Here is a 25,464-nt window from a genome sequence, read left to right on the forward strand (position 1 = left end):
TCGGCAAACACAAAACATTCAATGCGTGTGCTGCCGCCACGCACTCGCGACCAACCACTGACAAATAGAGACTGCTGGAACAAATATGGGAAAAAAAGGGGGTGGGTCTATGACATCATCATAAGTTGTTTTATATACTGCAGCCTGCAGACGCGAGGAAAGTAGCGACGTCCACAGTGTCAATACCTTCAAAATTCAAAGTTCCAAATTTCTGTACAATACCTTCCAAGCTACCGTAAAAACAGAAATATAAGTCAGACCGCAATATAGGTCGACTCCCCCCAACTTTGAATTTCGGAAAATTTTTTTAAAAATTACAACGTATCGCGGCACACCACTACCTTGATAAATACGTGACACAACCAGCTGCACTGTGGTGACGTTTCTTTTTATTTGGTCACTAATCTTATGTAGTTAAATGCCAGGAGGCCACAAGCTGCTTTCACTCAGAGTTGAGTCCGACGACGTCTGTTTCTCACTAGTTACGTCCCAGAGTGCATCGTCCTCCGCTCCACCCAATGCCTTGCTGATGTAGCATTTTCGAAAAGGCTTGCGCACCATCTCTTGCGGGAGAGATTTCCATGTTGACGACACCCAGCCACAAACGGTCGCGAGCGGTGGACGTCGCAGGCGACCAGCGGGAGTCTTGGGACTGTCGCCCAGCATCCACTCACTGCAAGACTCGCGCAAGCGATATTTGAAGAGTTTATTGAGCACTATGTCCAGTGGCTGGAGGATTGATGTTAGTCCCCAAGGGATCACGACAAGGTCCGTCTTGCTATCGGACAGAGCTTCTTTTACATCGGCCGTGAGGTGGCCTCGAAATGAAATTAGCACAGACATGCTCAGTCGCTGACAATGCGCACTGGGTCGCCGATTCCACACGAGCCGGATCCACTCAAGCATGAGGGACTCATTCATGAATATTTTTTTTTGTTCGCTTTGACAATAACATCCAGGGGGAAAGTCCTCTTTTGGTAGCCCTTTTCTCTTGAAAATGATACAAGGGGACAGCTTCTTTCCATCAGCTGTGCATGCAAGCATCACTGTAAATCACGAATGCTCGTTGCCCATTGTCAAGAGCATCACCTTGCTTAGATATTTTAGCAATCAGTCCGGTTCGAGGGCATATTGTTGTATCATGCATCGGCCCATGAACTCTTCATCATAGGCCAACGCACGGAGAACACAAGGCCTCAAAGCACAGGCTGGGAAGGATGAAGAAAGTGGCACAAATGAGACCCGGGCGGAAACTCTCTTTATGTACACAAGCATGGCTAATATGATGATGATGATGATGACAATCACTGTAGTCGTCCTCTTCATATCGAGGGGACACTAGTTGGTGTCTTGAGTGGAACAATAATAAATTAAAAAGAAAAAATAATAATTCATTAGATTAGTGCGGTTCTCCTTCCAATTATTTGTGTTCCCCCTTAATGCTGCTGGCAACACAGAAGGGAGCAAGGAAGGAATCTTCAGGTACCCAGCACTGAGAGCCTGCCTCTGACGACACGTAGAAGTTATGCCGAGCAGGACAGCTGCAATTCCAGAGCCAGTCCCAATTCTGCGTGCTGCAGAGGTGCTTCTGCCGGTCTCGTCTACGCCGACCTGCTCCTTCCCGTTCTTGCTCTCTGCACGAGTTCTGCGTAGGTGGCGCCGAGCCATACTACATCGTGGCATCATTAGCTGCTTTTTCCGGCCCCTACTATGCCGAAAATAGCCTGGATGAAAAGTTCATGGGCCTACTCTCTCGCTCCACTGGACTGCAGTGGGCGGCGACAGTTCAGACGCCTGTCGTGGAAATGGCACCAGTACAGGTGCCGGCGCCGTTCACCCAAACATGACAGTGACTATGCGGACATCCTCTCTTGGGGGAGGGGATGATTCTGCTTGTGTTATGTGTTATCTCCGCATGCTTTTCTATTCAAGGGGGGGTGGGGGGTGATGATGTGGTATATAGGTTACGGACCCGGTTTCAGAACCAGTTTTTTGGCCCCAAAAGAGGGCGTTTTACAAATGTATATATTAGCCATGCTTGTACACATAAAGGGAGTTGCCACCCGGGTCTCGTGTGTGTCACTTTCTTCATCTTTCCCGGCCCACGCTAAGGACGCTGGGCCTCGTGTGCTCCGTGGGTCGATGCAACACAAATCAAACCAGATCGGAGCTTCGTCACTTCAGAACTTTAGAATACTATTCTGCCTAGCCTGCAGTTTTTGGATATTGCGTCCAAACACACCCATAAGGCAGGAAGATAGGTGTTACGACTGAAAATAAAAAATATATGGCATGATTTTGTTACTCCGTAGATTTGCAAAGAAGCAAAAGTAAAATCAACATTACGCTTATGCATCAACACGGGTCTTCGGCCTGTTTATAATTTGGCGCAGTATATGAGCAGGGGTATAACTGAGAAGATTCTGAGCAAAAGAACAGTTTTGGAGCAGTTCTGGAACTGTGTTCGGAATTACCTAAAGCAGATACCACAGTAAGTTTGTAACTATTCAGAGCAGATTAATTACTGTGTAATCAGGAAATGCTGCTCTACTGTAAACAAAAATACAAGGCCAACAGTCACAGCAGCCACTCCTCTTCACATGAAATCCTGCCATATACTTACTTGCTCCACCACAATATATGATATGTGTATAACAGTGAAGCATTAGTAACAAATGCAAATGTGGCACATACGGTTCCAGCAAGAAACAGGTGGAAGAACATTATATGAAACAGAAAACTCATACTTATCATGGGAACCAGCAGACTAACCAACACAAAAATTAATTCTTGCAGACAGACCCTTCCGTTCAAGATGAACTATGTGTACAATACAACTGGGTTTTCACAAGTGCTCACAACTAATATGAGCCCATCCCTAGAAGAAAAAGTTACTTTGAACCTTACATTCAATGAAGGCACCATGCACTGCATCTGTGAGCCGCCTGGCAAACTCAATGACCAAGCAGAAGTTCTGCAATTGGGCAAAGCCAGTGAAGCACTGCATGCTAACATGCGTAATATCCCCTACACCCTCCTTGGCTTCATTGTTCATCAGTTTCATTAGGTTGTATCTAACAAAGAAATAATTCCTTGATCCATTCCCAATCTTTCATTTAGTCATAGACAATAAAATAGTCACTGATAATCACTAACCAAGTAACCACTAGACTTCACCGTAACACACCTTGGCTGCTGCTTCCTGGATCATCCTCATAGGCCATGAGAGCATGAACCAGTTCAAGAAAAAGTTCGTCGTTCACCGACCCTGCATCTCGGTCCCCATGCACCTTGCCATCATAGTTCTTTAGCAGTTCCTCAATAAAGGTGCCATCTTGGTCCAAAATCTCATCTCCCATGTAGGGGATATTGTGTAGTACAGTCTCATCCTCCACCTGTCACAAAAGCATTGCATTTTTTTTGGTAAAATTGGACTCTTACTAAGGTAACACATTTTTAACAAAATGTGACAAGTGTCACTATGGTCACAAAGACAAAATACTCTACCATGAAATTCTGTTGAGTAGGTGCCCACGTGTACATGGTAGGAATGGGATTGACAGCATACATTATGCGCATTGGTGCTACCTGCTTGCTTCCATCGGCCAACTCAGCTTCACACTTTTATGAGAAAAAAGAAATTTATGTATTTTTCAGTAATGTTAAGCTAGAAATAGCTCGCATCAAGTAGTTAGCGGCAAGAATTTTCAAAGACTTTCATTATTAACGCACTTACACAGAACATAACACCGTAATACCTTTTTCATTACAGGAAGGTGTACTGGCATGTCAGCTGGAAATAAACAAACGGCCTTGGTCTCAGTCTGTTGCTTTTGCAAGAGTGCTGCTGTTTCAATAATGAAGCGCCTGTTGGTCATGTATGCAGCCTGGAATCAACAAAAGATATTGTCACATACTTGTGCATTTACTGCAATTGAAACAAAGCATAACACACAAAGAGAAAAGGGAAGCTGTCTTTCTGGTCAAGGGATGTGTGATTTGATGTAGCCGAACTCTAATGCTGAACCAAGGTTAAATAAAAAAGCAAATGTAAATATAACTTTGAGGTTGCAGCATTAAAAGTAAAATGCATATATTATACTTGTCACTGCAAAACAGCTGACAGACACCTGAGGAGCTATTCTAGTGGTGTCTAGTGGCCTCCACTGATTGGCTGGAGCTCAGCAAGCGGCGCACGTCCAGTTTCCGGTCTCTCTTCCGCAATGTCATTCTGACGTCTTGTAGCTTTGACAACTCTCGACACAAATAAAAAAGACAGAATGCGTTTTGCCGCAAAGAATGCTGTCCTTAGAGATCTGATTTTAAATGCACACCTCGAAATGCCATGCATGAACTATAGTCATGTCAGCCTTTAAACTTGGTTTAACACCGCCACCTGCCTGACGTACTTGGAAGGTCAGTACACATTCCCTGCATTGTTCTTCAAACATCTATATATGTTCAAGCTTAAGTTCAGACTTGACAATTTTGTTTAAGAGCCCTATTACTGTACATTTCATCCATTTTCTTTTTCTTTACACTGGAAATGTGCTGATGGGTTTGGTGCGTAGACATATTCAAGGGTGCTATGACGTCACAATTCACTGCTATTTATTTATTTTTTTGCGTGCACTCCGCCAAATTAGACATGTACACCCACAAGAATCGCGCCAGGGGTCTCAAAATTAATAGTATAAAATATCAAGACCTATTCCTATTATAACGATAAACTGGGTGACTTAAACTGCCGTGTAAGAGATACGCTACCAACATTGCAACATACTTTCTCAGCTCTGGCACTGCACCACACAAGCCAGCTTGGTCATTTCAAGTAAGATGGCCCAGCACAAAATGCGACCACTGGTTATGCTATTGAAAAAAAGATTGAGTTGGCAGGTCATGGTTTGAGAGTGATTTTAGTAAAGTATCTTCATTTAAAACATTGTGTGGTCACATGGCCATTTTTTGAATGTTAAGTGAAAAGGAAAAGCTAGGTGGGAATAAATTATTCGTACTTTTTACCTCGAAAATGGGTGGAACGACTAATTATATTTTAAAGCATTGTACTGTCAGTGTTCTTTCACGTTACATCACAAGTAAAACTATTAGTTCCCTTTCCAGACTAAATAAGCTTAACAAAAAAAAAAGCACTAAGACACATAAATTGAAGCATTTTTGGCAAAATTGGCGGCATTGTTTCAGCTATGAAAATTTTAAAGGTCTTTTACCACTCAACATCATCATCATCATCAGCCTGACTACGTCCACTGCAGGACAAAGGCCTCTCCCATGTCCCGCCAGTTAACCTGGTCCTGTGCTTGCTGCTGCCAATTTATACCCGTAAACTTTTTATTCTCACCTTCCCACCTAACCTTCTGTCTCCCCCTAACCCGCTTCCCTTCTCTGGGAATCCAGTTTGTTACCCTTAATGACCAGCGGTTATCCTGTCTACGCACTACATGCCCGGCCCATGTAGCACGTAGACAGGATAACCGCTGGTCACCACTCAACATAGACAGGTAACCACTCAACATAGTATCTGCTAAAAATATTTTTGATGTACGTAAACAAGCATTTGTTGAGAAAATGAGAAAAACGATTGCATCTTTGACAAAATTTGGGATATTCACTCATAAATTCGGCATCAAAACCATTGAAATAAAAATATATGAGAGACTTCATTGTATGATCCAATGTGTTCTCTTGTGATGCGGAAAGTTTTCGTTGTTGTAAATGTTGTTTAACAAACAATTAATTTTTGATGTCCACAACCTATTTCGCTGGCAGGCACTGGCAAACTGAAGCGTTTTCCACGATTTTAACAAAGTTTAAGTGGTTGATGATGATGTTGGGTGTTTTGTGGTGCAAGGGCAATTCAATGGCCAACAAAGTTTAAGTGGTTGATGATTATGTTGGGTGTTTTGTGGTGCAAGGGCAATTCAATGGCCAAAGAGCGCCAGGACCTAGAGATGTGAACAATGATCATGATAAGTGGTTGTATAAGGGCCTTAAAATTCCTCGTGCAAAGGCCGGTAATAACACAGAAGTATTAAAATAATGACCATAACGTGAAGCATGTGTAGTAAAAATGAGTGGCAAAGATTGTAATAATAAAACCATGGTGGACATGTATGGCATTCGCACAAGTGCCTTGATCGTCTACACCCTTGTTTCCAAGAGCCGCAAGGTAAGTGCTTTGTTCAGTGTAGCCATCGCAGCAACGGCCTCTTCCAACAGAGGTCGTGTTGCAGGAATGCCTGAAAATATGACGTGAAAACTATTTACATTCTTTGAAAATGCGAACAATGATTGACAGCTAAAAAGCGGTTCCCTACCTATAAACATTGATGGATGCAAGAGAATTCGATGGCAGAGAGGAAACGGAAAGTGTTTTTTCTAATTAAATCCAGTTCTTTGCACTGTATTAAAACATGAAGCACGGTAAGAGCTTCACCACTCTTTTCACATAGTGGTGGATCGTCACTGGACAAAAGGTGTGAGTATGTGCTGTGTGTATGTCCTATTCTTCATCTTAAGTGTTGCTTCCGTGTAGCGAGACTTCGACATTAGCAGCCAATTCGCGATATGTGGCCTGATGAGGTGAGGTTTTTTTGTCTTTGTTTGCCTATACCGTAAACGCCAATTTTCCCTCAGCTTTTGTTTAATGAAGAGTTTGAGGTCCAGTGCAGGGACAGCTATAGATTCATTGATGGTGGCATACTCGTGGGCGGAAACAGTTAGATGATCCGCTAACACGTTTCCTTGAATCTCGCGATGCCCTGGCACCCAGCAGGCTATGACAGACTGTTACTGAGCATAGATTGCGCATCGAAGTGAGTACACAGAGACAAGGATAGGGTCCATGTATTTTTTAAGAGATTTCAGAGCTGTTGCCAACACTTAGAGAATTAGTATATATAGCAGCTTTTGACAGTTTCAATTCTTTTATATGTTAGGTGGCCAACAATATCGCGTATGCCTCTGCAGTGAAGATGCTCATATTGGGTTGCAAAACACCTACATCTGAGAAAGATGGACCAACCGCTGCGTAGGACACAGAAGTGCGAGTCATTGAGGCATTGGTGAAAATACTTTGGACATAAATATTTATGCTGCAGTTCAAGGAAGTGTGTATACATATGTGCAATAGGCATACTTTTAGTAGCTTCAACAAAGGACATATCTTAATTTATAAGCTGCCACTGCCATGATGGGACATATACAGCACGAGCAACCTAACGGTCTTCACAAAGTGACACACCCATTTCTTCTGCTAGACTCCTCACATGAAGTGTGTAGGGCTGTCTCATAGCAGGGTGGTTTTCAAATAAAACAGAACTGGACAAGTCATTGACGGTGGGGAGCACGGGGTGTTTGTTATTCACATTTAATTTGAGGAAGAATAGAAAAATAGGTAGGATCCCTGGAGACCTAGTGACCACGCGTTCGAGTCATCATAACGGCTTTCCATTAAGCTAGTTCAAAGAGCACCTGTAAAAAGATGAATTCCAAGATGGTGCACAAGGTCGAGTATTTTTAAGGCTGATGGTGTCCCAGACTGATAGGTTATAGCACTGTAATCTAGGCGCATAAGTATCAGGTTTTTGTATAAATTCAAGAGACACTTGTCACTACCCCATGAAGTGCGTGACAATACTTTCAGAATATTCGTTTTCAAGCACTCGTTTTTTGGGTAATTAATATGTTGTATGAATGTTAGTTTGCTATCTAATATTAAACCTGGGAATGTATGCTGACTTTTAACAGACACACGTTGACCGTGCAGGTGAACGTTCGGATCAGGATGAAGGCCTCTCTTTCTGGGGAATAAGACACAAGCGCTCTTTTGTGGGTTCAGTTTAAACGCATTTTCATCTGCGCATTTCGAAAGCTTGTTCAAACCCAACTGAACCTGCCATTCACACATTGAAAAGCTGCATGATTTAAAGCTGATTTGCACGTCATCGACATATGTGCATATGCTTCATGGGATGGACATACGCAAGGACTTCATTTCGATTATAAAAAGTGTACAACTCAATACACTTCCTTGTGGCATACCTCTCTCCTGCACAAATGTTTCTGACAGAACAGTCCCCACTCCAACATGGTGTGTCCGACTGGACAGATAACTTTAAATTACACAGACCGTTCCGTCGCGCACACCTGAATGTGGGAGGTTTCTCAGTATGCCGAAACGCCATGTAGTGCCATAGGCTTTCTCCATGTTGAGGAACACAAAGAGGAAAAAAAATGCCAGGCCTGCGCAGAAAGCGCAGAACAGTCACAACGAAAGCTAAAAAAGCTGCCTTTCAGAGCTTTTTCTAAACACTCATTCGGGCACTGCTACAAGCACACTTTCTAGGTACACATAAAAGATACATACGTATCTTGATAACAGCTTTCCCTGTAGAAATTAGTTATGGACAAAAGCGTCACGGATTTGTGCCTCGATACAAATAAGGTCGTCTGTGGTAGATTTTCCATCTCTCAACCTCTACTAATGTGGCTCAAGTAGACTGTTTGTTTCAAGAAAGTGCATCAGTCTTCTATTTATCATCTCTTCAAAGACGTTGCACAGACAACTGGTAAGGGTGATAGGCCTGTATTTGAAGACTAAGGATGGGTCCTTGTCCCGTATCAGAAGTGGAACACTAATCGCTTCTTTCTAGGCAGTGGGGATCACACCGTAAAACCAAATAGCATTATACAGAGAAAGGAGGGCATTTTGAGTTTCAGAGGGCAGATGTTTTAGCATTTCGTATAGAACTAGGTCGGAGCCTGGAGCGGATTTATTGCAGCAACTTAGCGATGCCTGCAGCTCAGCTGAACGAAAGGGTTCATTGTATGCCTCGTGTTTTGTGGATTTCCGCTATAGTTTCTGTTTTTTTCATTTTTGTTTTGTATCATTGGAAGGCTTCAGAATAGTGCGACGAGCTGAACACCCGTTCGAAGTAGGCGCCTAGGAAGTTCGCCTGGTCTTCCAAGCTATCGCCTTGTGTGTTTATTAGAGGGAGTGAATGTGGTTTTTTTCCTGTCGCCTGGTCTTCCAAGCTATCGCCTTGTGTGCTTACTAGAGGGAGTGAATGTGGTTCTTTTCCTGTTAACCTGCTAACCATGTTCCAGACTTTGCGCTCGTGCGTATACAAAATATGCCCCATAAAAGCTTTCACCAACTTTCTCTCCTGGCTTGCCAGCATGTTCTCCTGCCTTCAGACTTCATTTTCTTAAAGCTTTCAAGATTCTCAGCTGTCGGAGACTCCCGAAGCAGCCACCATGCTTTGTTTTGCTGTTTGCGCGTTTTGGCACTTCAAGTTCCACCACTGCAAACGTCGCTTTCCAAAGAATCCATTCGCTTATGGTATGCCCTTTGTTGCAGCATCAATCAAAAAAGCTGTGAAATAGCCGACAGCAGCACCTATGCTTAAAGTACATACGTCAGTCTCCAACCTGAATGAACGATGGTAAAAAACTGTTCTCAGTCGGTTCTGGTCATGAGCCATTTGGAAACCTGTGGTGAACATTCAGTTGATGTATACTCAAAACTACGGGAAGATGGTCACTTCTGTAGGGATTACTGATGACTTTCCATTAGAGTAGAGGCACAAGCGATGAAGATACTCTGTTTAGGTCTACGGAAAAATAAGCATTGTTAGGAAGATTAGAATAGGTTGTTTCTTTTCGATTCAGAAGACACACGCTGAATTAGAGAAGGAACTGTTCAACAGTCGACCTCGCACGTCATATCGAGAGCCACCCCATAGCCGGTTATGTGCATTAAAGTTTCCAAGGAGAAGGTAAGGTTCTGGAAGTTCACCAATTAAAGATTGGAAATCTTGTTTCTGTACCTGATAGTTCAGAAGAATGTAAATAGTGCAAATTGTGATCAGTTTGTCCAAAAGGACAATTCGAACAGCCACTGCCTCAAGGGACGTTCAGGGTTGTGTGTGCATGCGATCCCTTCATTGACTATAATGGCTACACCTCCGCATGATATCATGGCATTATCACGGTCCTTTAAAAAAATAATGTAGTTAAATAGAAAGTCAGTGTTGTTTTGGTTTTAAGTGTTTCTTGTACACACACCACTTTTGGTGAGTGTTTGAGTAAAAGTTCTTGGACATCGTCAAGGTTCCTGAGAAGGCTCCCGACGTTCCATCACTGTACATGTTCACGATGAAAGTAATATAGTGCTGTGTGTACGAAAAGCGAGTGGCTGTTTAGGCGGAAACTTGGAATTCAAGCAACAGGGCTGTCAATGTGCCTCGTTATTTGCTTTTTTTTGTTTTCTTGGTGTGCTCCAAGGAGCCACGCCGCTCTTTCTAACGGCAACAGGGGTGCTGCCGTGTCCATTGCCTCCTCGGAGGTACTGGATGCCCACATGTGCGGTCTGGTTGTTCAATGTTTAGACCTCGCCTGACGAGGTAAGGCCTTGAGACCTGAGGACCCTGAGGTCTCCGATCTCTGTTCGTGTGTAGGAAGAGTGCACTGAACTACTGCCGCCTTGGGGGCAGGAGATACAGCTGATGGCTCGCTCTGCATAGGCCGAAGGAGTGGCGAGGGCTAGTGCAATGCTGCCGCCTGACGCGCCACATAAGCATATGTTGTTGGGCCATAAAATGGCAAAACCCTTCTTCTTGCTTCTTGAAATGAGATATTCTTCTTCACCTTCAATGTGATGATCTCTTTTTCCAAAATAAATACGACTGTGAATATGCGGCATGATTGGCATCACAGTTGACGCAGTGTGCTGGTTCTTTGCAGGAGTCGGAGGAGTGGCCTGAAACTCCACATTGTGCACAAGTTCGCCAGCCACGAGAGCTTTGCGAGCCGTGGCCATATCTCTGACATTGGAACCACTGTTGGGGGTTAAGTATGTATGGTCGAAAACGGAGCTTTGTGTACCCAGATGCAAGTGTCTCAGGAAGAATGCTGGAGACAAAGTTAATGATTATGTTTTGTTGATCTCGCTTCATCTGAATTCTCTGGATATTGATTACATTCTCTTCTTTCCAGCCATCAAGAAGTTGGCATCTGTCAAGTCAACTAAGTGTTCATCGAACAATGTGCTTATACAGTGATGGGGACATCACCAAAAGGTTTCAAGCTGGATAGTTTTTCATATTGTTCCCTGTCAGTGACTTAATGAAGAGGTCTCTACTGACCATTTTCGTTGCTTTGTAACCTGTTCCAAGTGTGTCTATTAGGCATCTTGAAACTAGGAACAGGGAAAGTTTTCTGACAGGTTTTGCTGATGTGTCACTATGGATAACGTGGTAGCATGGAAAGTTGTCATTGTTGAGTTGGAAAAGTTGAAAACTTGCTTCGGTGTGCACCCTCTTCAGGGAGCAATCAATGGAGAGTTGCAAGTTTTTGGCCATAAAATATGAATTTTGTTCAGTAGTGGTGGCAGCCACCTACCACCGAGCCCAACGAGGGAACACTGCAAGACATGAAGAAATGGCTTGCATACACCAGCTGTACACCGCCAATATAACCTGAAGTGACGTATCCCAAGGTGGGGTGACCACATGAGATTAACCCTTGCTGCTAGGAAGAACTAGAAGTAAACAAAAGAGAGAAGTAGACAGGACCAAGAAAAAGTGAGTGATAAAGATGAAGATCTAGCTAAACAGAGATGGGAAAAGGCGACTGCCGATTTCCCCCTGAGTGGGTCAGCCCAGGGGTGCTGTCTACATGAAGCCGGGGCCAAAGGGGTGTGTTGCCTCTGCTGGGGGGCCTTAAAGGTCCAATCACCTGGCGTCGGCTTAGCCCCCAGGATCCCCTTTTCCCCGGACACGGCAAAACCGCTCAAGGTTAGGAGTAGGAGGGAGTCGAAACCCCCCCTTTAGCTCGGGTCCGTGGTGTCGCTATGCATCCAACACCTACTTACACAGACGCCCCTGCGGGATAAGTTTAAGTGGGCTCCTGACACAGTGACATGTGCTTTTGCAATGTGAAGTGGCGAAGAAGTTAGTTCCACTATGCTGCTAGATTGTGGTCTTCGTTGCGGTAGTAAATAATGAAGTTCCTTTGGTTTCAATTCTACGGCCATTTAGGACCCCAGCTCATCATTCATCTACTGCCTCCTGTAGCACGGTGACATAGCACTCAATAAAGGCCTAAAGCAATGCTAGCAATGCCCAAACCAATGAAAATAATCTAACAAGGTCTAAAATAATACAAACTAAAGAAATAACCAACAATCAATAGCAATAATCTAAAAAGCGTGGAAAATGCCTCTGTTCGCCAGCACCTACCAGCGAAATCGGTTGTGGCCATCAAAAATTATTTCTTCACCCTAAACAAAAATTACTAATTTCTTCACTTTAAACAAAATTTATAACAAAAATTTTGACATCACAAGACATAGGAGAATATAATGAACCCTCTCATTTATTTTGATCATGTTGGCTTTCATGCTTAATTTACAAGTAAATATCTCAAAAATGTCATTTTTTATCAACCTTGCATGCATTTGTCTTGATAATTTTGTTTTAATATAAGAAGGGGAGTGAAAAACTTTCATAAAATATATTCCTTTATAATGATGATCTTATGTGCCAGAAAGATAGGCGGACTCTTCTTGCTCAGTCGGCAGAGAAATCTTTATGAATTTAAAACTGTCTATTCATCCATCCTCCTGTCACATAAGACAATGACTACTATAAAGAAATAATCAAAGAAAAGTTCCCATTCCTGTGTTTGGGTTTGAACTCAGGCCCCCATGCTCTGAAGGCAAGAGCTTTAAACACTGCGCCATGTATCCATTCTTGCAAAATGTGAACGTATGTACGTGACCTGCAAGAAGGCATTGTGCCCATAACACACACACATAAAAACCAAGGTAACACTATTGCTAAAGCTTTTGTTGAATTTTATGGAATGGAAAATAAAAGCTCCCTGAAGGACAATATGTAAAGCTGTCAGAGAGGACTGTACACACTAGAGCAATTCTAAATCCTTGCTCCTAAATTTGCGAAAATTCGGTGCTAAACATGCATTCTGTTGGATGCGGATTGTGCGTGCCATGGGACAGCGTACGAAACGCTTGCAATGCTAGATAGTAAGTGAAAGATGCCATGCCTATGCAGCCCAAAAACGGCATTCCAGGGATGGCTGCTACCTATGAGGGCAACACTTGCGTGTCACTTGGAGAACTCCCAAAGCATAGCTTTTTTTTTAACACTTGCTTTTTCTAGGCATTCATGGCAATTCATATCTTGATCGGAAATTCACAGCAAAACATGATACACACCATGACTTCGTCATGCCTTTTGAAGCGTTTTATTTGCCGGAGTCTCATGTACTCAGAACGAACTCGTTTTCTCCATTCTGGGCTTACTTTGCTCACATCCATTTGCACGGATAGCCTGCTGGAAAGCAAAAGAGTAGGTGGCAAAAGAGAGCTGAACTATTCGGAAGGTATTCATCATACAGGGCGTGAAAACACGGACACAAGAAAGAAGTCAAGACACCACAAATGGCGCTTGTGGTGACTGAACTTGCGTCTATGCTAGAGCACAACATGTCTTTTAGAGTAAAGAGAATGGGTGAACTTCAGGCAATGGCACACAGGAGAAAAACAATTCAATGCCAAGGACAAAGCAAAACAGTCTGTTCTGATCGGTACAGACATCAGAATTGACAAAGTCATTCCAGATAATGTTTGAAGTTCAAGGAATGGCTGAAGATCAAAGCTGCTCTGGCAAAACCTAGCCCATTAAAATGATTCCCTACGTCTGCTATATCTGAGCCAAAAGATTGACGCAATCCTCTGACCTATCTAGCAAAAAATGGTTAAATGTTAGTAGCATTTATGTACACAAAAAAAAAGCCATGGTTGATCCCTCCGTCATAGGAATACGGATAACACAAATGTGAAACCTGTCTTAACATAAGTAGTTGAATGTTTATATACTTTGTAAGAGACGTTTCACAATGCCTATTGGTGTTTGGCATATATAGCACTGTTTGATGTGCATGCACCAAAGCTGCCACTTGGTGGTACATCTGCATTCCAAAGACTAGTGTCCATGATCAATGATTAAACAAGCCGTTGTGGTGATATAGCTGTACAGTGGAGCAAAATGAGAGAAAGTGGTGTGACAGCCAGAAGAGCATCACTGATTGGACACCAAACTTGGGCTAATGTCGCCTACTAGCGGCATGTTAATTGGACACTTTTGTATGACCAGAAGGAAACGCAACGCACATCCTGTCTTCCCCGTTAGCTGAAATGCAGATTTACGACCATGTGAAGCAGTCTTAGTATGTTGTAGTCATGCATCACAGAGCTATTTTTGGTATTCATGAAGGCTCTGAGCGAAGCCGATGCAAAAGATAGGTTCACCGCTGGCAGTGCATTGACAAAACTGCAGTTTTCCTATTCTAAATGTGCCAAACGGGAAGAACGCATAAAAACGACACTTTGATGGAACTTATTGTGGATTTTGCGGTCATGATACATTTCTTCACATTAGCAAGAGCACTGTGTGAGGACAGAAATTATGTTGAGGCTTAAAGAAAACATAAAGTAAATGTCTCAGCCTGCACCACCAAGGTATAACAGGCATGTTTGTAAGGCATTCAGAGTATGGGACCAGGGCACAGTGGACAGCGTACATGGCATCTCTTTTTGCTGACCAAAGTTGAACAGCCGTTAAGGAAATGCTGTCTTCTGCTTATGTGTACTTTTTCAGCGTCATTTCCATGCCGGAAATATGTCACTGAAGTCTTGATGGACTCTGGCATAAAACAATTTTCGTGTTAAAATTACAGAAAGGGCCACAAGTCATGTTTTCTTACCTAGTACAGCTTGCTAATGACTGGTAACCTACTTCTTAAAAGGCCATGAGGAGACAGTCAACTTCCTGCCTAGTCTACTTGAATGCAATTGTCTTAGATTTACAAGAAATGGCAAGGGCATCGTCTAAACACGCTGACACAGCCCTGCTTTTGATTACAATTGAGAAGACAGTCAACTTCCTGCCTAGTCTACTTCAATGCAATTGTCTTAGATTTACAAGAAATGGCAAAGGCATCGTCTAAACACACAGCCCTGCTTTTGATTACAATTGCCATTTGTGAATTTTAATCCCACAAGGCACTGAAACCTGGCCAGCTCTATGCCAGTGCTCACTGACAATTTTCTTGACTGAAAAATATGATTGGCACAGCTGTCAAGTTGAATCTCCTTGAAAAAGTAAGATGTTTTCAAGTGACTTTTTTAAAAGTAGTAAATAATGTAAAAGTTGCCAACATAACAACAGGTGAATATGATTTGTCTAATGGTTTGTAAGTTAAACTAAGAATCTCAGTCAGCTTCAATGAAAATGGTGTTGAATTGTTTTTCTGAGTGTACCAATTAGTAGCAAATAAATAATACACTTAAACCTCATTATAACAAAGTTGCATTTTACATAAAAATAAGACCCAATATTTCATTACATTCATGTTTATTATATCAAGGTTAGAATGTAATATAATTAAGAATACCACGACATGAACATTTTCACATCAAACATTTATTGGGGCATTTTCAACCTGATGAATGTTTCGGATAATACATTTATTAGGTCAAAATTTTTTGTATTGATTACTTTAGCACAGACCAACCATGCCACGCTAATGCCAGTCATACAAGGCGGTATCTTTTGGCCAAGCTGTAGCCAACCAAACTAGAGTTCAAAGACAAGCATTTCAAAGCAGCAGCACGAGAAAACTTCATGGCATGTGCGGAAAGTGCAGCACAGTCACAGCAGAAGTTTCTTGGGGCTACTAACACAAGTACACTTGCAAGGCACCCACTACTAAGTTAATTGATTCGGTGACTGATTACGACAAAAATTATGGCTGGGCCCTTTGCAATGGGTTGGAAGCCTTCAATGACTTGCTCGATACACAATTTACATTGTATGACGCCTGGTTACATAAGTCGTTTTCTGCGACGCCTGGTTGTTATTTTACTCTTCTGCCACTCTGTCTTACGCATGTTAACGAGGCTTCTTCCAGACATAACACTTGTATTTGTGAGCAGAATATTTCAGAACTGGCATGGCTCTGAGGTAAAATACTGGGCCGCCAAACAGAGGACCCGGGTTCAGACCTCATTCAATCCTGGATATGTTTTCTTTATATTTTTTTCTTATTATTTCATGTGATAGCAGTTACGGATATCGCCAGCGGTGGTGAACAACTACGACGCCCTTGTTGTGATCTCATGGAGAGTTTCACTATGAAAAAGGCAAACCTCATGCCTACATATGAAAAGGAGATAGATGAAGATTTAACAACATTCACTAAAATGTCTTCTTTGTCCTACACACTTTGCTACCACGTTTGTTTGTTTTTCCACATATTTGTAATGAGGGATTGACCAAGAATGCGTAATTGGAAATTTAAAATGTTATTTGAGGAATACTCGGCAATTTAAAAAATACAGAGATGAAATGACGATGTGTAACACATTCAATTTAGACTACAAGTAATATGCTATTGAGCTCATATTCCAGACTGCCATATTAACCTCAGCTACTGATGCTGGTTATCCTTTATGACTGGACAGTGTGGTCAATCCACCTCGTGGGTATGAGCCAGTCTACCCTAGGCCACAGACACACACAAAAAAAAAAAAGCTCGTTCACATCCCTGTAGCTCAGCACTATTTTACTGCATCATCCACACTTGGCTGCTTTTGATGTAGACTTCTGTTCTCTCTTGTTTCGTCTACTTGGTCACTTACCAAGTGGCATATAATCACTTTGGAAGTTTGGTCCTCAATGGACTCACGCTTAGCGCCACATGCTCAGTTACTACACATGCATGCTTGGTGGGCCATTTTATACTCAGCAAGGCAGCGGGTGCCAGCACTCGTGAAATGATGAGGCTAGGAAAACATCCCTTAATAACACACACGCGTAATTGACGTAACATGTTCAGTTGTTTTGCCAGTCTCTATGTTATGATTGGAACTCTGCTCTAACGCGATCATTATAAAGATCACACGAAATGCGTAGCAGATACGAAAGCAGCAGCATGTAAAATGAATAAAAAAATGCACACATAAAGAAATTAGTTTGTGAAATCTGGTGTGGAATATTTACGCTCGCACTGCTACCTTGTTACTGGGCAGGCAGAACCACGTTCCACGAACCAAAATATGTCGTTATTGAGCGGTAGCAAACGAAAAAGGCCATATTGCCTGATGCGTAGGTCGATTTCTTCACACTCTAAATAACGTCGACTAAGACGACGTGCAACAATCCTAACGCGGTACAACGAAGGCCAAGTGATGATGGGGCCGACCGGCTCATGTGGGCATTGCACATACCTCACATATTCACGCAATCCAATGCGGTCCAAATAGCAGAACGTTTTTGCCAATCTTTCTGCACGCCTGCTTAGCAGCACTATGAAAGACAATACAACCCACGGCGAAAACAGAAAAAATAAATTTAAAAAATAAATATAATACAACTGCACACAATATAGCTTCGAAAGATTCAAAAAGATCAGTTACGCTACTTTTATTTCTGCGTTTTCGCGATAAGTGGCAGCGGTGGTATGCACTCACCGGCGTTCGCTTGAACGCGGCGTCAGAGCTTCAAAACAACACACAGCCACGCACAAAACACTTCGCCAACTCCACGCCGAGTGTAGCGCTTGAGTGGCGCCAACTGTGTCGGCAGGACTCGTCTCACACGAGCCTTTCTCCCTTTCTTTTCTCTCATCTAACCGGGTAAATTGGATCTGGTGGTGGTAGTGGTTAGAAGATGAGAAAAGGCACCTAATTTCTGCAACCCGGTTGGGAGCACGGCGCAGTGCCTAGGATCTGGGGAAGCTTTCGCCCCGCTTGTTCCATGAAGATCACTACTCTTGCACCGTGTTAAAGATCTCCCTATGCCTAGGTACTACCTAGGAACACGTGCGACAAGAAGGATAAATTTCACTGCACATACGTCACGAAAATGCGGTGGCGCTAGGGTGGCATTCTAGCCAGCCTAGCGCCACCTTACTATGCCCCTTCTAGCCACCATAACCTTACCCTAGCTAGACCAGCTACAATGTGCACCACGTGCTGCGTTCCTCCGTGCTGCGCACAGTGCTGCTAACATGCGGAGTCAATTTTTCCCTCCCCGTAGTGAAAAAATTCCTTAGATTTGTTTAGATTTATATGGAGAGCGGTTTTTTGAAGACTAATATGTTTGTACCATGAAAAACAATTTCAAAGTTCGCTTTTATGATATAACGATGCATTCGTTTGAAAATATTCACTTAAATCACCGTGCTGCAGGTGAAAAAATGTCGCAGTACAAATTCAAAAGCTATAAACAACATCTTATTCCGTGAAATCACAAAGGTAAGAGGCCATCAATATTGGAGGGGGCATGTCGGATCGCAGTATGTTATACAAATCACCAAGAAAGAAGTATTGTATAGGTTCGAACAAGTAATATTCTCATTATTATCCAAATAATATTCAGAAGCACTGCTAGCGGTTTAATGCAAAACACGAAAATCTTGCACTACGATGCAGTGCACTTGTAATAGCATGCAAGTTACAAAATAATAATAATAATAATAATAATAATAATAATAATAATAATAATAATAATAATAATAATAATGAGAATATAAAGCGCAGTACGTGAAATATTCCGGTGAGCAAGCTTTAAAATTCATCAGTTCTGTTACTTTGCAACTCTCCTTCAAAAAATGCTTGGTGGTGTTCATATAAAACATGAAGTGATGAACGCTTACATAACTTTTAAACAATGTCCCGAAAAACATGATCTCAAGCTTTGTAATAATATCTGATACAGGATATTGTGACGAAAAATAGTTTAACCATGAAAGCATATTATATGCTAGTTGGTTACGAAAAGACACGTTTATTACAAATGTTGGCTGCTATATCCTCCTGACTTCCGGGTTGGATTTCGGTCCACAAAATTTCCAGAAATTTCCATTACTGCGTGTGTAGATGACGAAAATAAAACGTTAACCTGAACATTTCCGTGGTGCCTGTAGTTTTGGTATGGTGTAATTAAGTTCCAGCGTCCTATAAATTGGGTGCTGGAACCTAATTAAATCGTTAAGTAGGGGGCCTCAATCAACACAAAGCAAGATTAATGAAGAAAACGGTTACATATTCTGGAATAACTGTTTAAAATTTAACCAATAATAAAAATACAAAATGTGGACCTTAATTTTCGCCTTTAATCTTCTATAATGCTGCTCTGTTGAACACCACCATATTTTCTTTTTCTTGCGGGATCTGCTGGGCAGTGCTGGCGCAATTTCGACAAAACTTCGTAGAGGGCACTAGCAGATGTCTAAAATATTGGAGAACCGGTTCTTGAGGAGGAATACATGCAAATAATTTTGTAGTGATGGAGTATTTGATGTCCACTGTATTGGACAAATCGCCATAGCTGGAACTCAGAAGGATATAGTCGTTTCAAATATATCTTTTCAGTCTTCCAGCAGTCACTTTTTCGTACAACTTTTTTTTTTTTTCAGCTCTGCAAATAACCGCGTACATGCAGCCTAATACTCTGGCCGTGCTTCAGCCATGCGGCTCCGCCAAGGTCACCTTGGTGACGTTGGCGGAGCCACATGGCTCCACGGGGCAGTCCACTAGCAACGTGACAGCGTTCGCAAATAAGGTAAACTGATAAAACAGAACAACAAACCAAACAAATAACGCTGCGGGTGAAAGGCGACGAATTGGGAGGTTGGTGTGAAGAAAAACATATACTTGGCGGGCTTGAGAGAAGTGGTTATAAGAGGGAAGAGAAGAGAAAAGTGAGCCCCGTAACTGTCTGCATCAGGGTGCGACACCTCAACAGTAGCTCACAAGGGATGGGGGTGAAGAGGGATTAAAAGGATAGGAATAAATAGGAGCACTTTTTCTTAGGTTCGAACGACGTCGAACACGGACTGCATAGAATGAACAATGAAGTGTAGGAGAGCGCTAACAGCATTGGTGGGGGGGGGGGGGGGGAAGGTGAGACCGGCCTCTTTGCACCCCTCGGAACAGCAACTGGGTATAGCACAGCGCTTTTGGGTGAGTGCAGAGGGGGTGTAGAAGAGAAAATGGAAGAAAAACGAGGTTGTGGGCGGGAGGTCCCGCCGTCGATCTGCTTGCTTCACGTGGAAATGAAAAATTTTCTTAGATGTTGACAAATTTCCCTTAGGTTTAAATTCTTTAGGTTTAAAGAAATTTCTCTAGAGTTGGCAGCACTGATTGCGCAACACGTAATCATAGCAACGCCGCCCATGAGCTCAGTGACTATGGCCGCCATGATGTGATTTCCTCCACACTTTACACGTAGCGCGCCGGCTGGGCATGCGCTCTCCTATCTTTGCTTCCTCCGTGGCGAAACCAAATGCCCGACGACAGCGCCACTAGCCACCCTAGTCTAGCAGTGAGCGTCCGCGGCTGGCGGCGGCATGTGTGCCTTCGCAGGTCTCGTGCTGAGCCGTGGCGGACAATATCCGTGCTCTGCGCCGCGTTATTGGTTACGCAGTGTTCTCCTGGCAATTCCTATACTCTTCGCAACGTTTACGAAACCTTGCGTACACCATGGGGCCTGAACAGCGCGTAGAACGAGCGCATATCCATGTGTCGTGCGGCGGATGACGTGGATGAAGCATTTGAAGTGTTCAGCAAAATTGCGTTAGGCACCATGACGAAGCGGAACGACGACGAACGCCTTGCAGGTCAGTGACGGTTTGGCAGTGCTCCTGCTTGTGGGGCGAAGCTGTTGTGCCCAGCAAGACGCAATGAGGACCATTTGCACATACGTAGTTTCGTGTTCGGTATGTGTACAGTAACAACTTGCATGTGCGCAATAAAATATCTTTTTCTGTTCCGCTTGTTAAACTCGCCCCCAGCATAGTAATCTCAACGTTAGAGCAACCGCGTTCGTGTGTCACTTGCACCGTGCTCTAAGTCACCACGGTCGCAGAATGCCGACGCCGGTGAGTTTCACGCGGAACACGGGCACAGTGGCTGGGCGCTGCGTCGGTCTCGTGCCGGAATGCAGCCGTAGAAAAATGCGCACGACCGATCGTGTTGTCTGTACAGTTGCTGAATCAATGACGTGAAAACGCACGCCGTGGTCAGTGCATCTAGCGCTCGTTATCTTGTACTTGCTTCGTTTTCGGAGAACCGTTGAAATTGATTCTTAAGAGAGAAAGGAAGAGAAAAGTGAGCCCCGTAACTGTCTGCTTCAATGAGCGACACCTCAACAGTAGCTCACAAGGGATGGGGTGAGGAGGGATCAAAAGGGTAGGAGTAAAGGTGTAGAAAAGAGGAAGAGACGTGAGGTGGTAAGCCAGAGAGAGCGACAATAAATCGAGGGGATAGGAGAGATAGGAAAGATGGAAACACGGTCACAGGAGTCCGAGCACGAGGCACCACTTGCGAGAGCTCTTGTCGGCGTCAGTAGATGGCGTAGAGCAAGTCCAGTCGGTCAGAGCTGCACTGTCGTTGAAGGTCGTCGGCGTCAGGAGGTGACGTAGGTCGAGCCCAGACGGCCAGAGCTACGCTGACGCCGGAGATCGTGAGGGCACAACCGGCTGGCACGGAATCCAGCAAGCGAGTCCTTCGCTGTTAACACTCGGACGACATGATTTCGCCGAAAGTGTCGCGCTGGCCCAGAGTGTTGAGCCCCGTTCCATTAGTTTCGGATCGTCAAGACACCCACGCTGCGCAGCCCACGTGCCTTCCGCCTTCTGCTTTACAATCACATGTAAACGAGAGAACACTTCCGGCTTCACAACGAGTGACGTCAGGCCCTCTCCTAACTTTCCTTCGGGGCACGGAGGAAGACCTTTCCTTCCTTCGGGTATTCTAGTACACTATACTTCGGGGTCATTTTTCCTTCCTCCATGTTCGGGGTCAGGGAGAAACCGTGGCTGCCGCAGTTGGTATCCACAGCCGCGAGATGACGCCACCTTAGCATGGGCTGTCACCTCACGCACTGTCTTTTGTGCACTTCTGTATTAGTAACAGCAGGCGTTTAACATCCCAAAACCACCATATGATTATGAGAGATGCCGTAGAGGAGTGCTCCGGAAATTCGATCACCTGGGGTGCTTTAACGTGCACCTAAATCTAGGTACACGCACCTCAGTATTTGCGCCTCCGCCGAAAATGCAGCCGCCGCGGCCGGAATTCGATCCCGTGACATGCGCTTGCATACGTCGCGCTTAATAGTCTTTGTGTTTAATTGCTGACACGTCCGCAAAAAGCTTTCTGAATGGGTGTGTTCGTACTGCATTCAAAACGAAGCAGTCATTCCTGGGGAAACTGCCCGCAGTTTTTAAAGCTCGGTAGGTGAACGAATACAAAATTAGGAAGTTTGAATCGAGGTATCAAAGGAGCATCTATGAACCCGAAAGTTTCTTGTTATATTACTGCTATATAGAGTCGTAGTCTGCACACAGCGACAGCTTCGACCTCCTTCGTAACGGGCGCGGCACCGTTCTTGTCGATAGTTGCATCATGCAATTGTAATTATGAGGCTAAGGTGACAAAACTGCCATTTGATTGAGAGGCACGCCGTAGCTGAAGACTTAGGAATAATTTTCACAATCTTGGGTCCTTAAACGATTACGCGCCCGCCGAAATACTGCTGCTGTGGTTGGGATATTGCACTGTACAGTCAAAGGAAAACAACACTTGGCACCACTGTCAGACTGTAAGAAGAAACCCTTTATTTACGAGCGCGCATACTGAAGTGAGCAGTAACGCCAATCAAATTCGACGCCACTTTGTGGAATTATCCGTTCACGATCATTCATCAGGGTGGTGCACCTTTAAGAACGAGTGATTTTCGCGTGCAGCCTTTTTTTTTTCATTTTGCCTCTCGAGTCTGTCTCGAGACAGATTGATACCCTTCACGAAAAAGTGAAGTCATGACAGCACGTAAATTACCGCTCTCTTTGACACGAGATGCGGTGCGATCGAGCTCATATAAATTGAAGGTTGAGTAAGCGTTCCAGCGAAGCTGCAGTGCCTGTAGTCTTCGCCACCTCGGGTTCGTAGTCAGCAGGAAGGTCCACCGATGAATCTGAATCAGTGGCATCACGGTCAACACAGGGTGCTGCAGTTCTAGATTCGACCGCCGAGTTCTTCCGCTTTCTCGGAGGTCTTGAATGCGGCGCTTTCTTCGATAAGTAGCTTGGAGCGTTGGGCAGTAACATCGGCACGGCGTCGGCGTTAGCTCGGGTCTCCTACGAGGTACGCGAACTTCTTCACCGTTGATAACGTGCCCGTAGTCTCCGAGAACACACGAAGGCTCCAAGTGTAGATCACATACAGAGCAGCTTTCGTTCAAGGTCCCAGCCTTTCGATGTAAATTCGGTTCCCAAACCTTCCTCCACGCTTTGTCTTTGGGTGCACTGTGCAGCGAAAAGCGACGGCTGCTCACCTTTTTTCCAATGGTATACCTTGTTTCGCACCTAGGTGCAAAGTAGTGTCGTTGCCGCCGATGACTCGGCATTGCCTCACTGCCACGTGGCCAGCAAAAAACATTGCCAGAAAAACTTTCGTTAAGCGGGCGCGAACACAAGCAACAGGTCACTGAACAGCACCCGAGAAGGCAGAGCGGCGTGGAGCTGACAATCCTGCCAGCCCATGCTACGGCAGCGCCACATTGAGAACCGGTTTTTTGTCCACGTGTGCCGCTTCACGCGATGCATGGAGAGAGAGGGTGCCTGAACACACTACCCCTATTCTAGTACACTATAATTTCGCTTGGTAGGCAAAAGACGCTCTGCCTACCGTAGTTCCTGCTTGGTTTTCATTGATGCATGTGGTGTTCTCAGTCAAGCAACGAGAGAAAAAAAATTCCGCCATATCCACGAAGTGAATGATGATGAGTGGGCGAAGCTCCGGAGGTAAACCTGGTAAACCATGAATCCTCTGTACATTTTACCCACTCGATTTTATTACATCGCTCCCCCTAGCGTACGTCGCCGCACTAAATCGAACGATTGCCTTCAACCAATGACACGCGCCATATGTGACATCCTTCCTATTTTATAAGATCTCGCGTCTTTCATCAACTACAAGTACCGCTTTCTAGATTATAACATCTTGCATCTTTTCATCATCAGCTACAAGTACCACCATCTAGTAAACACTACAAGAACTAAACAAGAGGTGGCTACATACAGGAGACGGTACCGCCATCTAGTGAACCCTGCAAGAACTAAACTAGAGGTGGCTACATACAGGCTACAGGGGACGCACAGCCCACGCCCTAAGGAGCTTCGCCCCTAAAAAAAGATATGCCGTCGAGCTGCGTCGCGGCTGTGCTGAGAAAGGCAGCATACGTTTTTATCAATTTCCACTTGACGAGGACCGTCGCAAAAAATTGGCTGCAGCCGTGAAACGGGCGAGCTGGTCCCCGACGCGGGCTCATCGGTTGTGTGCCAAACATAGAATGTGATGGCGAATCGCGTCTCACAACATCGTTTTGTTTGTTGGCGCACATCGCAGCCCTCAGCGCTTATGGCGTTGTGTCTCGCTGGGCCCTAGCGGTCAGGAGACGGGCCGTGACCGCAGCGCGCCCCACGCGCTGCGATAGCCCACCTTGTCAGGGTACGTCCGCTTTGCGTGTCGTGATCGAAGTATGCCGGGAGGCAGGCAGCGTCTGTTTGGCGCCGAGTGGCGGCTCCCTTGCCAGGGTATGGCCGTCTGCCCGAAACAAAACTTCCCTCTCACTACGGGGACGACGACATGCCGGGACAGACGTATGGATGGTGATGGGTTGATGAGTTACGTGAGACTCTAATGAGACAAAGCGCCTCAGGGCGCCGCGTCTCCTTCCTATCTGACAACGGCATGGCGCGGGACATGGAGTCGGGCTTTCCCATGGAGCTTTCTCGTCGAAAAATGTGAGCGAAAGTTACGTGCGGACATCGCTATAATTTTACCTATAATGTCGACGTCTGTCTACTTGTGTGTTCAAACAACAGCGTCTCCTCTATTTTTTCTGTGCCTGTTGCGTCGCGCCTTTCCCATTGCTCTACCATTGACGCTCTATTGCTCCGAGTGACCGCGTGGTGGCGTCAGGTTATTACCCTCTCGCGTAGCCTCTCTTTGCTTGACTGCTGCGGGTGGACGCGGCCACTGTATTTTTCCAACTTTATGCGATTACTTTCCTTCGTATCGGTAATTTCGCATTCGTGCGTTTGTTTTGGTAGCGTATCACGAAAAAAAACGTGTCGTAAGGTGTCTTATTCTTTGTTTGCAAGCGCTCGAAGGGGTGCTCTGCCGAATATCGATCCCTATCAAAATATAAGTGGAATTCACAGGTTGAAGTAATGAAATAAGACATATCAATTTTATATGCGCAAAAGACAAAAATAAAACGAAATAAGTCGGTACAAATTAAGAAACAACTGGTTGAATTGCAACCACTTGTCATCCCAACGTTGAAGGTG

The 25,464-nt window shown here is 44.3% G+C and overlaps 1 protein-coding gene and 1 long non-coding RNA gene across 15 annotated transcripts in view; one reads left to right on the forward strand and one right to left on the reverse strand.

The window, feature by feature from the left end:
- The window catches only part of LOC119181751 (histone-lysine N-methyltransferase EZH2-like), a 124,969-nt gene that overhangs the window by 50,065 nt on the left and 49,440 nt on the right, over positions 1-25,464 (reverse strand). For 7 of the 14 annotated variants that reach the window (XM_075875520.1, XM_075875516.1, XM_075875519.1 and 4 more), the window contains exons 2-5: positions 13,259-13,376; positions 3,759-3,887; positions 3,508-3,621; positions 3,188-3,395 (exon numbers count right to left, since the gene is read on the reverse strand). In XM_075875520.1, the coding sequence (XP_075731635.1) occupies positions 3,188-3,395; positions 3,508-3,621; positions 3,759-3,887; positions 13,259-13,376 (569 nt within the window). Of the gene's footprint in view, positions 1-3,187; positions 3,396-3,507; positions 3,622-3,758; positions 3,888-8,166; positions 8,263-13,258; positions 13,377-17,119; positions 17,307-17,575; positions 17,794-25,464 lie in introns of those variants that run through there. The other 7 variants (XM_075875522.1, XM_075875521.1, XM_075875524.1 and 4 more) reach the window with 7 other exon arrangements.
- LOC119181089 (uncharacterized) lies at positions 10,382-11,165 on the forward strand. Its single transcript, XR_012886502.1, has 2 exons — positions 10,382-10,873; positions 11,017-11,165. It is a non-coding gene; the product is annotated as an uncharacterized LOC119181089 (long non-coding RNA).

Source organism: Rhipicephalus microplus, chromosome 10 (assembly GCF_043290135.1).
Source record: "Rhipicephalus microplus isolate Deutch F79 chromosome 10, USDA_Rmic, whole genome shotgun sequence".
In the NCBI taxonomy this organism is placed as follows: domain Eukaryota; kingdom Metazoa; phylum Arthropoda; class Arachnida; order Ixodida; family Ixodidae; genus Rhipicephalus; species Rhipicephalus microplus.